This window comes from Lathyrus oleraceus, chromosome 3 (genome assembly GCF_024323335.1).
Source record: "Lathyrus oleraceus cultivar Zhongwan6 chromosome 3, CAAS_Psat_ZW6_1.0, whole genome shotgun sequence".
NCBI lineage: Eukaryota > Viridiplantae > Streptophyta > Magnoliopsida > Fabales > Fabaceae > Lathyrus > Lathyrus oleraceus.
Genome location: NC_066581.1, coordinates 68,798,976 through 68,814,031, shown reverse-complemented (window position 1 = coordinate 68,814,031; position 15,056 = coordinate 68,798,976). Strand labels below are relative to the sequence as shown.

The 15,056-nt window shown below is 35.1% G+C and overlaps 2 protein-coding genes across 2 annotated transcripts; both read right to left on the bottom strand.

Moving 5' to 3' along the window:
* Positions 1-220: 220 nt before the first annotated feature.
* LOC127129708 (uncharacterized mitochondrial protein AtMg00860-like) lies at positions 221-637 on the bottom strand. Its single transcript, XM_051058844.1, has one exon. The coding sequence runs from the start codon at positions 635-637 to the stop codon at positions 221-223; it is 417 nt and encodes a 138-aa protein (XP_050914801.1).
* A 497-nt stretch (positions 638-1,134) lies between these two features.
* Positions 1,135-1,904, bottom strand: LOC127129707 (uncharacterized). Its single transcript, XM_051058843.1, has 2 exons — positions 1,584-1,904; positions 1,135-1,377 (listed from the first exon to the last, which is right to left on the bottom strand). Exons 1-2 carry the CDS (start codon positions 1,902-1,904, stop codon positions 1,135-1,137), a joined length of 564 nt encoding a protein of 187 aa, XP_050914800.1.
* Positions 1,905-15,056: the final 13,152 nt, after the last annotated feature.

Below are 15,056 nucleotides of genomic sequence, written 5' to 3'. Positions count from 1 at the left end.
GATGATAATTTAAACCAAAGTCATAATCCTTCAGAAATTCCAACCACCACCTCTGCCTCATGTTCATCTCCTTTTGATAAAATAATTATTTTAAACTCGTACGGTCACTATATACCTTGAACATTGAACCATAAAGATAATGTCTCCATATTTTTAACATAAATACCACTAATTCTAGTTCAAGATCATGAGTGGGATAATTCCTCTCGTGTACTTTTAGTTATCGTGAAGCATATGCCACCATCTTACCATCCTGCATCAACACACCACATAAACCCATTTTAGACGCATCACAGTATACCACAAACAGTTCAAAAGGATTTGGTAAAATTAAAACCAGAGTTGTAGTCAACTTCTTTTTGAGTTCTCTAAAGCTTTCTTCATAATGGATATCCCAAACATAGGCCTGACCTTTTCGAGTCAAATGAGTCAACGGAAGGGCTAAATTTGAAAACCCTTCAGTAAACCTACGATAGTAACCAGTCAACCCTAAAAAGCTTCTAATCTTTGTAACTAATTTAGGAGTTTCCCACTGTAGTACTGCATCTACCTTGGATGGGTCCACTATTATGTCATCACCAGAAATCACATGACCTAGGAAACTTACTTCAGGTAGCCAGAACTCACACTTCAACATTTTCGCAAACAACTTATTTTCTTTAAGTACCTATAGTACAGCTCTTAAATGTTATGCATGTTCCTCACTCGACTTAGATTAAATCAGTATGTCGTCAATAAAGACTACGACAAGCTGATCAAGGTATGGATGAAAAATACGGTTCATATATTCCATGAACACCCCTTGTGAATTAGACATTCCAAAAGGCATCACCTAATATTCATAATGGCCATATCGGGTTCTAAAAGCCATCTTCTTAATATCCTCGTCTTTAACTCGGTCTGATGGTAACCTGACCTCAAACCAATTTTGCTAAATACGCATTCCCCTACTAGCTGGTCCATTAAGTCATCGATTCTCAAAAGTTGATATTTATTTTTTATCGTCACTTTATTCAACTGTTGATAATCAACACATAGTCGAATACTATCATTTTTCTTCTTCACCAACAATAATGGAGCTCCCCAAGGCGATACACTTGGTCTGATAAATCTCTTTTCAAGTAAGTCTTCTAACTAATTCTTTAATTCTCCCAACTCTGATGCAGACATTCTGTATGGTGCCATAGAAATTGGCCTAGTACCAGTTACAAGATCAATAGAAAACTCCACCTCTCTCTTGGGCAGTAATTCAGACATGTCATCTAAAAACACCTCTGGAAATTCAAACACCACCGGTAACCCTTTAATAGTCGCTTGACTCTCCATAGATAAAGAGGCAAACATTGCAAATGCTTTAGCTTCATCTTTCAACAATTCCTTCAATTCTTTAGCATATATAAAATCATCTTCTTATTTATCTTCAGGAGCAAGAAATCGCAAATTTTGCTGTAATAATTAATATAAACATGGTTGAACTCCAACCAGTTCATTCCCATCATTACATCCATATATTCTAGCGATAAACAAATTAAATCAATACTAAAGTCCTTGCCATAGATGGACAAAGGACAAGTCAGACATACCAAAGGAGTAATCACTAACCCGTTAACTGGAGTGTCGATAACTAGTCCACTATTTAGAGTAGACAAAATAAGACCCACTTTTTGTACACAATTAGCATAAATAAATGAGTGTGTTGCACCCGTATCAATAATCGCAATCAAAGGAATGTCGTGAATATAACATGTACCTCTAATCAACCTGTCAAAACTGTTAGGTTGAGATTCAGTCAACGCAAACACCTTTCCTCCAGTATGGGATTTCTTTGGTTTCTGATAAGTGGTGCTGATGTGACCAGGTTCCCCATAATTATAACAAGTAGGAACATTATTTTTTTCAATCATCGATCATATGTCCTGATTTCTCATATTTGAAAAATTTTCTTTTCATCACTTTTACATTCATTGGCGCAATGTCCTGCACCACCACACCTGTAGCACTTGATAGGAGCAGGAGCCACTCCCACACTCGGCCTTCTACCATCTGAAATTCTTTGTTTCCCTCTGTCAGCTGGAACATTATACGGCTTTCCACGATTCAGTTGCTTTCCCTTTTTCTCACTCAAACTTTTTTAATGAGCAGGTCGATCCCTACTGCCCTCATCATATATTATGCATTTGTTCAGCAGTTCAGGAAACCGGAGAATCTGTTGATAGCCAATTCCTTGCTTGATCTCAGGACGCAACCCATTCTCAAATTTGAAACATTTGGAAACCTTTGCAGCTACATCATTGTAGTGTGGATAAAATTTCATAAGTCTCTCGAACTTAGCAGCATATTCATTAACAGTTTAGTTCCCTTGTTTCAATTCCAAAAACTCAATCTCTTTCTTACCACGTACATCTTCTGGAAAATATAGCTCCAAAAACTCTCCTTTAAATACATCCCATGTGATTTTATTACCCGCAACTTCCAATCTCTAACGAGTATTACCCCACCAATCATCAGCTTCCTCAGTCAGCATATGCATACCAAACTACACTTTCTATGCCTCAGGACACGCCATTACCCTGAAAATATTCTCAATATCCCTAAGCCATGCATGTGCTCCCTCTGGATCATACCTTCCTTTGAAGGTAGGCGGGTTTTTCCTCTACAACTTTCCCAAGCTGCGGAACTCATCATTTCCTCCATGTTGGTTGTTCTGCACAACTTGAGCCACTTCTTGCAAGGCGACAACAATAGCACCATCATTCCTTCACACCATATTCTAAACATATCAACAACATGGTTAGAAGAAACTTATATCAACATTGTTCACACAATATTCATATACTAAAAACTTATAACACACGATACACCTGGCCAGACGGACCAACCAGGATCTGATACCACTTTGTAACACCCAACTTCCCGATTCAAATAAATAAATAAAATAAAAATAATTAAATTAAGTAGGATGTCACATCCACATAATTTGGAGTTTAAAAGTTTACTTCAACTTATATAAATCACATTGTTACAGTGGAATTAAAAACAATTTTTGTTCGACATTCAAAGTCTCACCCAAACATCCAAACAATAGTAGTTTAAAACAACAATCCTTATTATTTAAAGATACGTAACATGAAAAACACATAGGTAAAACAACCCCATAGTCAAAATAGCATCGGTGTTACGTATCAGAGCGACTCCACTAGAAGACCCGACCAATAGCAACATATCGTACACCGTCAACTACTCAGGTACCTGATTTTATGTACTCCAAAGGAGTACACACAAAAAAACAAAAAGGGGGTGAGAAATATATTAATATAATTAATCGGTGCATAACATGCTAAGGATAGTATTCATGCGCAATGCACCACAATCATGCACAATACACATTATCACCATAATTAAACACTACATAATATAATGAAAATGCAATGAGACTCCATAACTCGATCCAATATGGTACGAATTGTTTATCAACGGTTCACCATGCGAACCTAATTCCCCCTTCGGGATCCTGAACTTCCCCTTTGAAGTTTCAGATAGGTTTAATGTTCCCCTTCGAACTTAAACTTATCTCCACCAACTCAACAATTTATGAATGCATGGCATGGAAAAATAATGCAACTGACACATTTTTCATTATTCATGTCATGATCCATAATTGATCATACAACTACAGTCATGCACAACATAATCCACCCTTCTAGATTATCACAATCACAGGTGAACAAACAATTCAAACGATTCACCATGTCATAACAAATTACTGATACGAACTTCGTTATGATTCATTCTAACACATGCAAATATTATAATACATCATGGTCCGCCATTTATCACTCCATTCACTTATATAATATGTAGTCCATCCTTATGGACTACCACTAACGTCATTAACACACATACCAATCATTTGTGACACAACGATTAAATTAGCGATACGAACTTCATTCATATCCATCATATTTTTACGTTTCCTTCCATCTACTATAACCCTCTGATAAATCCATTAAAATGATTTTTCCCCTGAATCAAAATTGTAGTACTCCCTCTCAGCTAACCAACGTGCCAAAACCCACCTTAAAACGTGACACGAGTCAAAAGTTATGACTAAAATCGTCCGAAGGATTTTTTTAAAATGATGTTGTTTGGAATGACTAAAACAGTACGAAACCAACACATCCCAAACCCCAATTTTCCATCCTATAAACATCCCTCATAATATTTTCAATGATTTTTATCATCAACCATGTGCATATATAAACAATTCATTCACCAAACACCAACATATCATCACTTTATAGTTTCTCATAATTTGTTCATCATGTTCATATCCCCAAAATCCTTATTTCATGATCATGACAGAAAAATTCAGCAAGCATCATCACATCAAATTCATACAACAATCAAGGATTTATATATAACAATTACAATCTAATCATCTCATCATACAAACATTATAAACAATCAAGAATTTCAATCAAAAACATGGTAAAGAGTAAACCTAAGAGGGAAATGAAGGTGTGAAAAACACAAGAAAAGGGGGTTCGAATTGGGTTTTACAAGCAAAAGTTTTTTCCAAAACAAAAACACGACTAACAAGTTAATAACAAAGAGATAAAAACATAAGTATTTTTTATTCTGGTTCGCTTGAACTCAAACCTAATCATGTCCATCCGCCAAGGTGATTTTGCCTTATACATAAGGACTTAATCCATTATAATCAACAGATTACAACAAATACAAAGAATAACCTTCTTTGTCTTCTTAAGGATCCAACTAAACCTTAGTCTCCTTAAGGACTCATAAAGAACAACTCTCTTTGTCTTCTTAAGGATAACCTCCTTAAGGAATCAAACAGAGAGTTTGAATAATATTTTGTGTGTTACAAGATGCTTCTACCCAAGTAGATTTTACACAAATGAATAGCAAACACTTCAAGAAAAAATGTATACAAAAGAATGATAGTTTTTCACAAAGAAAATAACTTGTCAAAAATATTCGTGTAACATGTTGTTTTTCTTTAAGTCTCCAAGTCTTGCTTATATAGCATAAGCATAGGACTGTTGGAGGGGAAAATGGGGAAAGCTCATTTGAGCGTCTGTCCACTGTTGGATGGGAAAGGAATGATATTGTGTACATCCTTTCACCCACAAAAGCAGTGACAGGTGTGATGTATAGTATTATCCTTACCCACGAAATCAGGCAGTGGAAAGGTTGTTCGTTTTGTATCATATATTATTTAATCACGTTCCCATTTTGATCTTATCTTAAAATTCATTGGCTTATGATGAAAGTTGATGATGCATGAAATCAATAAATAGAGAGCTGGATTCAGAAACTTCAGAACCTTTGGTCAGAACCTTGACAGCGTCAGTAGTCTGGCTTGAGGTCTTCAGTATCTTCAGAATCTTCAGAGTCTTCAGAATCCTCAGTCAGAACCTTGATAACTTCAATCGTCTGACTTGAGATCTTCAGAATCTTCAGCTTCATAACATAACTTCAGAAGCTTGCCGTTCTTCAGAAGTTTGATGATCAGAGTCACATCCAGGAGCACGAACTGAGAGAATATTACAGCAACAACATAGTGTCTCCTCATAAGCTTCTGATGAGTGAAACAGCTTAGAAGCAGAAAGATCATTGCATCAATAATATTGACGTCTTTCAGAACTTCTAATAACTTGCACAGAAGCGGATTTATAACACATAGTTCAGAGACGGGTGATGTTGTACATCATATAATCAGAATCAGAATTGATTATTAAAGTTACACAATAACAAACCGTTAGGGTACCAAAATTGTTCTCACACAAATACACTATTGTTATCATCAAACCTCAAGGTATAGATGCAGAAAAATCTTTTTCTAACAGTAATGACCCCTCACTACCCTCTCATGCATATACACCCTTATAAAAATAGTTTTTCTCCCCTACCTTAGATTGTTAAGCTCCAATTCTTGATAATGGTGATTTTCTTCATCCTCCTAGCTTTTACTCTTCTCTTCCTAGCTCTCTTTTTTTCCCAAGTTTTCACGTATTCTGTAACTTCTCCTCTTCTCACTTCCAATTCCCTTATAACAACCAATTTTCTATTTTTATTTAAAATTCAATATTATTATTTTATTAAATCTAAACTAAATATTTATTTTAATAAATCCAAATCAAATATTTATTTTAGTATATCACTGTAATAATAATAATAATTAAAATAAATATTTAAATATTAATTATTACTATTATTTATATAAATCATCATAATAAGTAATAGTAACAATCAATATTTCTCTCACCACCCCCATATCTCTATTTTTTTGCTCGCACACTCTCAACACCTTAAATTCTAATTTCTAAGGTTGGTGTACTACACTCAAGGGTATCCCTTAATACAATATAACATCACAACACACACAAATTGCACAAATATAATAAGAAAACAAATAATAAATTTTGTGGCATTACAAGATGGACCTATCAACCAAGGTGAAAAGTGGCACTGGTCATGGATATGATTCTCAGTAACAATATTTTTATATTTTCAAAATTGCACGTTAGATTAACTTTTTCCCTAAGTTGGAATAAGAATTGTGGTGAAAAACTACCGTGCCCAAATTTTCCCTTAGTTGGGACTTTTAGCCGAGGGGAAACCTATATGATGAGATTTTACTTCATTCTAAACCATAAAATTAACATAGAGTAAACCAACCCCTTACTGAACGTATAAACTTTTAAATAGATTTAGAAAATAATAATCTAAAAAATTAAGTTATATTTGAAAAATAACTTACATGAATTAATGATTTTCGAGCTTCCTATAACTCATCATTCATCTCTCACTCTTTAACAATTAGAATTTGATTCAATTTTTCTAGTTCTTCGATAAAATATCAAATTTGTTGATAAACTATGAATTTTCTTCATCATTTTAGACACTCTTTAACACATTTAATAACGGTTTAAGTTGTTGAAACTCAAATTATAAGTTTTGTTTCACACCTAGGTGCTTTTCAAGCTCAATGGTTTTTACTTGTATATGTTTCAAGTATAAAGATAATAAGGTTAGATGAAATTCCATTTTAACAAGCATGCATTGAAGAAAATAAGTTTAGCAATTACAAGAGAAGAGATTATGTCAAGGAACAAACCTTGAAACTTTTTTCTACTCTTACAATCCATCTCAGAGAATGGTGTTGTACTTTATGCAATTGCTTTCATTATCATTGAGTTCATTATGTTAAGTTTGTATTTCAGCATTTTGCATGTAAGATGAATTATTGTGGCATTCATATTTTGATTGGTTGTTGAGGGTTTCATGTGTATCACTGATGTTTCATGTGGATTGATGAGTTGGTAATGTCTTGACTATTGTTACTTTATAAATGGATGACAAATATTTGTTACTTAATTTTTTCTTTAAATTGGAAAAAAAGTTTTTTCTTTGGTTGTCAGATCAACCGAGAGAATAGGTCATATATAAAAAATAAAATACGCTAAAAAGCAGTTGCTGAGATTCAAATGAGGTTTATCAAAACAATTCTCCTCAGTTGTCAACTCAACCAAGGGAAAATGTCATAAATAAAATAAATAAAAGGCGTTAATATGCAGTTGTTTGGATTCGAATGGAAGTTGATCCAAAATTTTCTCATCAATTGTCAACTAAAATCGAGAGTATATGTCATAAATAAAAAATAATTAATGAAACATATGTGCTAAAATGATTCTTGAAATTCGAAGGGAGTTGATTGAAAAATTTCCCCTCGGTTGCCAAATCAACTCAGGGAATATGTCATAAATAAAACAATAAAATAAATAAAAGGCATTAAAATGCAATTATTTACATTTGAATGAGGGTTGCTAAAAACCTTTTCCCTCGGTTGTCAGCTCAACTGAGGGAATATGTAGTATTTAGAACATTAAAATTTGGCACGCCTATAGTTTATTCCTCGATTGGTTGTTGGGTGAGGCATAAATTTTATTATATTATTTGTTATGGTGATATCTAATAAAATTATGGGGGTTATCACACGCAAAACAGATAATACCTCGTAGCCACAGAGGCGCAAACTTGAGATCGACTATAACACTGCCGCTAAAAGGGGGGTTGAACTCCCATTCTTCCCCTTAGCCTCAATAGGGGCCAGTTGTTCAGGACTAGACAAAATAGTCTCACGTTGCTTGGGATTGGAGGTTAAAGATAGTCTATATACAAGAGCTACATTCCTCAATCTATTAGGCCTTTTCTCTAAAAGAAAAAATTATGAGGGCTCTCACTCATAAAGTGGATAATACATTATAGTCTCAGTGGCGCGGACTTGAAATCAACCAAAAAAAATTCAATTACATAGCAAAAAAAATTCAGATTTTAACAAAATTTTGCTAAAATAAGAGGTAGAGGTGTTCGCGGACCGGTTTGCTTCGATTTTGAGATAATCTGATGCCCAAACTGATTACAAATATAAGGATTGGTTTGGATAGGATTTCTATAAAAACTCGATAAATCCCAAACCAAACTGAAGCGAGAAACAACGGTTTGATTTTGTTTGGATTGACTGGGTACATTAAAAATGTGCAGGAATATTTGAAAAAAATAATTTGCGATAATTAATTTTCCATAATACTATAAAAAAAATTGGGTTAAATATGTTTGTGATCCTCCTAAATATCTCATATTTAACTTTTAGTCCCTAAAAAAAATTCCTTTAAAGAATGGTCTTCTTAAAAAAAATTATCCATACTTTTGGTCTCTCCTGCTAAAACCGTCACTAATTTAGTCGTTCAGTCGCTAATTCTATCGCTAAGTTGTAGGAGGGACCAAAAGTGTGGATGGAAAATTTTAGGATGACCATTCTTTAAAGGAAAAAATTGCATGGACTAAAAATAAAATATGAAATATTTTTTAGGACCACAAACATATTTAACCCAAAAATTTATAGTGTAATAGTGTTCAATTATAAACACTAGACTAGCAATTTTTCCATTATTAATTAAAAAATATCTAACAAGAAAAACCTCTCACACAAAGGACTTTGAATATATAATTAGTCACTTCAGTTAGTATAGTAATGAATGTGGTTCTCAACTATATCCTCGGTTAGCACGGTACATTAGCGACTTTCTAATAACAAATTAAAATCAAATTAAATAGCATAACATGTCCACAAACGATGCTTCATTTTTTTCTTGAAGTTGAATGTACTTTTTTAGGATCTGTTTGGTAAAAATAGTGGTTGACATAATAAGCTAGTTTATAGCTTATATCTGATGGCTGACGACTGATAGCTTATAGCTTATAATTGATGGTTGATGACTGATAGTTGATAAGTTAATTGAAGTGCTTGGTAAAATTAACGGTTAACTAACTTATAAATGTAAAATCACATAAAAGACATTTAATACATATTTATTTTATTTTAAATTAAAATAAATTATAAAGGATAAAGAGAGTTTTTGTGAAAATAATAAGGATAAAAATAGAAGAAAAGATGATAAGCTATAAGTTATAGGATAAAATGATATTTAAAATAGCGTCTAAAAAATAAGCTATAAGCTAGTAAAATAAGCTATAAGCTCATGATGAAAAGACTTTTACCAAACAGGTCTAAATTGTCATATGAGCTTATAAGTTATAAGTTATCAAAAATGGGGTTTTCCAAACAGAGCCTTAATTTCCATGATAATGATGATATGAGTCTTGAGAATTAATTATGATTGGTTCGGATAGACGGGTTTGCAGGTAGAATATATATTTTTATTTTTTATTTTTTTGGGTCGGTTAAAGGTCAAATTAATGGCAGTTTACTCCAAATGACGTGAGGTATAAAGTCATATCACGTGAAGTGTAATGTACACTTTCTTATCTCTACTTTTCATTACACTCATCTTGAATTCTAAACTGACTTAGGCGTTGGAGTGCTAACCATGTAGGTCCATCCCGAGATGTCGCTATCTGGTCATCCATCGAAACTCCATCTAGAGAAGCTTTGAAAGGGTACAACCATTCAATGGGAATATGAATGCCCGAACAAAATTCCTTAGTCGATGCCAATGCTTGTCCAAGAGCTTTATACACATTATGCACAGTTTTTTAAAGAGACTCTCAAACTCTCTCCTTCAAAGCAGTCAGCTCATCCCCGTGAGCTTTCTGATCCGTAGCATGGAACTCATGTTCTTGCTAAAGAGTCTTCCAAACCTCCTCTATGTGGCGATCCACCTTAGAAACAACATTGGAAGTCCCCTGGTGTCACTTCTTCTCTGCCTCGAGGGAAGATTCTAATTCTAGGATCCGAGCAGCCAGGATGGAAGGAGAGTCGTGGACCTTCGCCTCCTCTTGCAAAGCCTCGGTAAGTTTATTCTTCTCTTGGATTCCAACCAGCTCTTTCTAGAAAGCATAGAACTTTTTTTCCATGTCTTTCCATTTCCCCTTCCAAGTTTCCCTTTCCTTGGAAGAGTTACCCATTACTAAGACATCACATCAACTGGCAGAAGCTAAAGAGAACAGAGAGGTGGCTCATTAAGAATGGTAAGTGACCTCAGAAAGAAGCTTCATTTTCTCCACCTCGGGAAGATTTTAGATAGAGGATGGGTCTTCTACGGACACGGCAACAGCTTCCTCAAGAGTGCGAGAATACAGGAAGGAAGAATGGGGGAGCCGAAGGAAGGGAGTGACCGACCTAAAGTTGCATCCACGGATAGGCGGACCTGTTTAAGAGAATCTCCCTCCAAAGGGAAATGTTGATCCTCATACCAACCCATCTTCACCGGAGCAAGATATTATGGCAGATCTTCCACAGATAAAATGGCTACAGCGGTTGTAAGTTGACCAACCCCGAGGGCAGGTGCATAGTCTCGACAACATAGGTAGGTGTAGAAGTCATAGGAGGAGGCGTAATAACCTAGCCTGCAGAACTAGCTTTTATGCTTTGAGTGCTGGCGAGAGAGAAAATCATTTGCAATTTATCAATGTTATATACAAGATATAGTCAAATATGCCAAAAAAAATATAGGACTTCATCCTCACCAAATATCTATTTTTCATCCCCACGATTGGCCACACTCATAATGGTGTCGATATTAAATTGTTTTTTCCTCTATAGGGAAGGAGATACTTTGTCGGGGACAAACTCCTCTTCATAAGCAAGTCCTTGATGTATAGATTATAAATTCCCCTCATCATAATCTCTTTACTGGATAAGGGGGCTAGTTTGAGGCGGTGGAAATGGATTGTAGAGCAGAAATAAGGTAAAGATTGATACTTCAGAAGTCTAGTCTTGCAGGAGCGTGAGGACTTGGCGAGGTCGGAGAAAAAAGCAAGATAAGCCTCTAGAGTAAGAGGTTTCACCAATATGGAGTGAATCAAGAAATTGCCACAGTTGTTGGTGAAAGGGATGAACCAAACACAATTTGGATGAAGTTTGATAAGCCCCTGGTCATTAATGTCATTCTGGGAGGTGCACACGACATAGTAAAAGTTAAAGAGCAACCCGAGAAAGGATTCCAAGACATGTGCACTGGCTAAAACTAGAACATCTTCATGAAGCCCCAAGACCCTAAGTGAATATGAGATAGGGAAACTTTCAAGTGTTTTAGGATGGTCATCTCAAATTCGGATAGAGGCATCTGATGAACAGACACTCAAAAGAGGGAACCTAACATCATCAAAGTAGTTGCATATTCTTTCTTATGAGTCCAAGGGAAGTACTGGCCAATCTAATGGATCATCGACCACGATATTGGGCATGCCTATGGTCGTCTAGGTACTTAAAACAAATGGGATCCCCACCATTTATGCAGCCTCTCAATTATACTTAATGGTACCGGTAAGTACCATCAACGTCACCCTCTTCTGGGATAGCTCATCAACTTTAAAATGCTCAGTCGGTTTAATAAAAAAACTATGTCAAATTGAACTGTGTACTCCATATGATCCTTGATTTCGGCATCATTGGGGTCTCTAGTATAGGTTCTCTGAAAAATGTGAACAGAATCCCAAGCATTTTATCTCCTTAATCTAGTGGTCTGCATCTCTAAGGCTGATAAACTATGATAAGGCAAAGCTCCCACCTCACAAAAAAAAAGGGTGTGGAAACAATTGTACGGTCCTCCTAGTGCCATCATCTAACAAGAGGGCATCGAAGGAAGAATCTCTAGCGTAAGCTCTCTCATCTTGGGAGTTCCCATATGAATGTGAGAATACATAAGAAGGGGGATTGAATTGTGTATGCATAAAAATCTCTTTTAACTTCTGATTCTGAAACATATTCATAGTTTGATACTATAGTAAGTATCAGCAGTGAGAAGTTTTACTTCTTTCTTCTTCAACTCTGTTTCAGAACCTAAGGTTTCAAGCTCAGATTCTGATATAAGTAAGAGGATGAATCATACCTGAGTCTGACTTCAGAGTTCGTTTGCGCAGTGGAATATAAATGCAAAAGTAAATAAATAGACACATAATATATCTTTGTTCCTCTCAAACTGAGAGTAGTCCAATCCCCTTGCATTACAAGAGTTTTTTACTATTATCATACTGATTACAATTACTTAAGCTAGCATCTCAAGACTTCATGCTCAATCCCACGAAAAGAGACTTTTGCTCAAGCCCTCAAGCATGAGACTTTCTTGCCTAAACTACTCGTACAGGACTTCATGTTCAATCACCCAGATCGAGACTTCCTTGCCCAAACTCCCCGTTCAGGACGTCCTTGCCTTAAGCTCATGTTAAGGACTTCTTGCTCAGTCACCCAGACCGAGACTTCCTGTTCTGCTTAGAAGCATGAAACTTCAATGCTTAAGCACTCAGCTCGAGACTTCCTTGCCTAAACACTATGTTCAGGACTTTCCACCTTAAGCTCATGTTAAGAAGTTTTTCTCAATCACATAGAAAGAGACTTGTTTGCCTCACTAATCATTTAGGCCTTTAATGCTCAAGCACCCAGCAAGAGACTTGCTTTAAGCTCAGCGGCTAGAGTCTTCAGAGTCTCTTAACCATGAGAATCTGGTATAACCATGTCTTCATGTGAGTGCTTCTTAAATAAGCAGATACACAAAGGTTTACACTCTTGAGCAAATGTGAGTTGATTGCTCCTAAGTGTCGAAGAATGAAGTGGTCATTCTTCTTCTCTCCTTGCACAAATTTTCTCTTATTATGTCTTTCTGTTCTGATGAACATATTCACATATTTTATCTTCAAAATGTATGTGAATACGTTTCATCCCTGCCCTCACACACTTAACTCTTCTGGTTATATTTTCTATTTTAAAGTGTGTTTCATAGATTTGTGTTTTCTGATTAAAACACAGACTCCCTCAACCAATACAGTAAACAGGTATCACATATATGTGAACTTAGTCACGTTTCCTCAACTCACATTCATCTTGGTCAGAACAGACTCAGAGAGATTGTTCCATTAACTTCACAAGTTCAGAACACTCTTGAATATTTTCAATCTTCATCTATAAATAGATTCTAGAATATATTTGTCAAAGATTAAAACTACCATAGTACATATGGTTGTCGAAGCTACCATGGTACAAGTAGTCGTTAAAGATCTTTAGTTGTTGGACAATAGAGCGAGTCAAAACTCAGCTAGCATAAACATTGGGAGAAGAGAGTAGAGTTTAGAGCAGTTGGAAAGATAAGATCCTGATAACATATCTTTATGCTGGTTAGACATAAAGTATTGTATCATTGTCACGTGATCTTCTATGGATAACTTCGGACTTGAAGTCTTCTTGTAGACGTTTGTTGAAGCTTGTTCAAATTCTTTGTTATCCTAATACTTAACTTCTTAATTCAAAGGGTTTTTATAGAATTAGTTAAAGCTTGATCAGAAATTGAAGTATGTCTTCAGAAACTGGTTGGAGTGAGATTTCAAAGTCTAGTAGTTCATAGATTCTGAACTTGTCTTCATCAGAGTCTTGATCAGAACTGGTATGGATAAACACTTTTAGAGTTGATGACTTGATGTAGACAAGTTTCTTTGAAGCATAGCCTTCAGAAGTGTTGGTAAAGCACGTTTAGAAGTTGCAGGGTCATTCCTTGTGACAATGATTGCTTGTTTCAAAAGATTTCAGTCTTTAGAGTTTGATGATCTTTAGATTCCATGATAAGCTCAAGTTTAGCATTTAGAATACTTAGATAGACTCATCAGAGTCTGGAAACTTATTTTGTATACTTCAGATTCAAAACAACTTTGTTTCCCTTTAATGGTTCTTTTAAGTGATTAACTTAATTAATATCAAAGTTAATGTACTTTGATTCCGCATACTAGAATAACCATTAGTAAACCCTATTTTTCTTTAAATAATTTATTATCGTCAAAATCTTTTAGGAGCTTGAACAAATCTTGCTCTAACACCATATATCCTTTTTGAATCAAAATCATCAATTAAGGATATAACTTTACGACCCATGTGAGCATGGACAACGGGAAAGAGGTTTGAGTCAAGAGATACTCCCGCTCTCGTAACAAAAGAAACATCACTCTAGTAAAAAATTAAGGTTAGAAGTGTATTTGATAAGGCAAAGTTGATGAAGTAAATTTATGAAAAAATGTATAAGCTTTAATCAAAGAGATGCAACTATTCTCATAAGTACTTTCGGGATGAAATAGAGAAAACCACTTGCTAATAATAAACGTTTGTGAAGGAAAACGAAAAATTTCCTATCCAGTTAACAACTTTTATATAGCAAGTACCCGAAAAAGCCAAATAAAATAATTGAAGATAGGAGTAGTAGCAAGTAGCAAGAAGCAAAGTACTTATACTAGCATGCATTTCGTGGCTCAATTTAAAACCACACGTGCATGAACCTTCCCATACCTTTTTCCGTCAGAATTGCCGAAAGAGTTTTCATCTACTATTTCTATCTTTTTTTTCTTGTTTACCTTTGTGAGTGTGTGCGCGCTTTTCCTTGCCGTTTTACGCGTTAATTATCTCATAGATTATTGTTTAATCACGCGTCAATTAATCCACATGTATACATTAAAAAATACTGTACCAGATTAATGAATGATTAAATAGATACTATATAATCAAGCATTTAATGGTACCACCGAAATGTGTT

Bases quoted from the DNA above. Each gene is read 5' to 3' on its own strand.
- LOC127129708 (XM_051058844.1), bottom strand. From the start codon at position 637: ATGTTGAAGTGTGAGTTCTGGCTACCTGAAGTAAGTTTCCTAGGTCAT.
- LOC127129707 (XM_051058843.1), bottom strand. From the start codon at position 1,904: ATGATTGAAAAAAATAATGTTCCTACTTGTTATAATTATGGGGAACCT. The intron at 1,378-1,583 runs GTATGTCTGACT...AAAGAATTGAAG, and splicing joins GGTTAGTGATTACTCCTTTG to GAATTGTTGAAAGATGAAGC.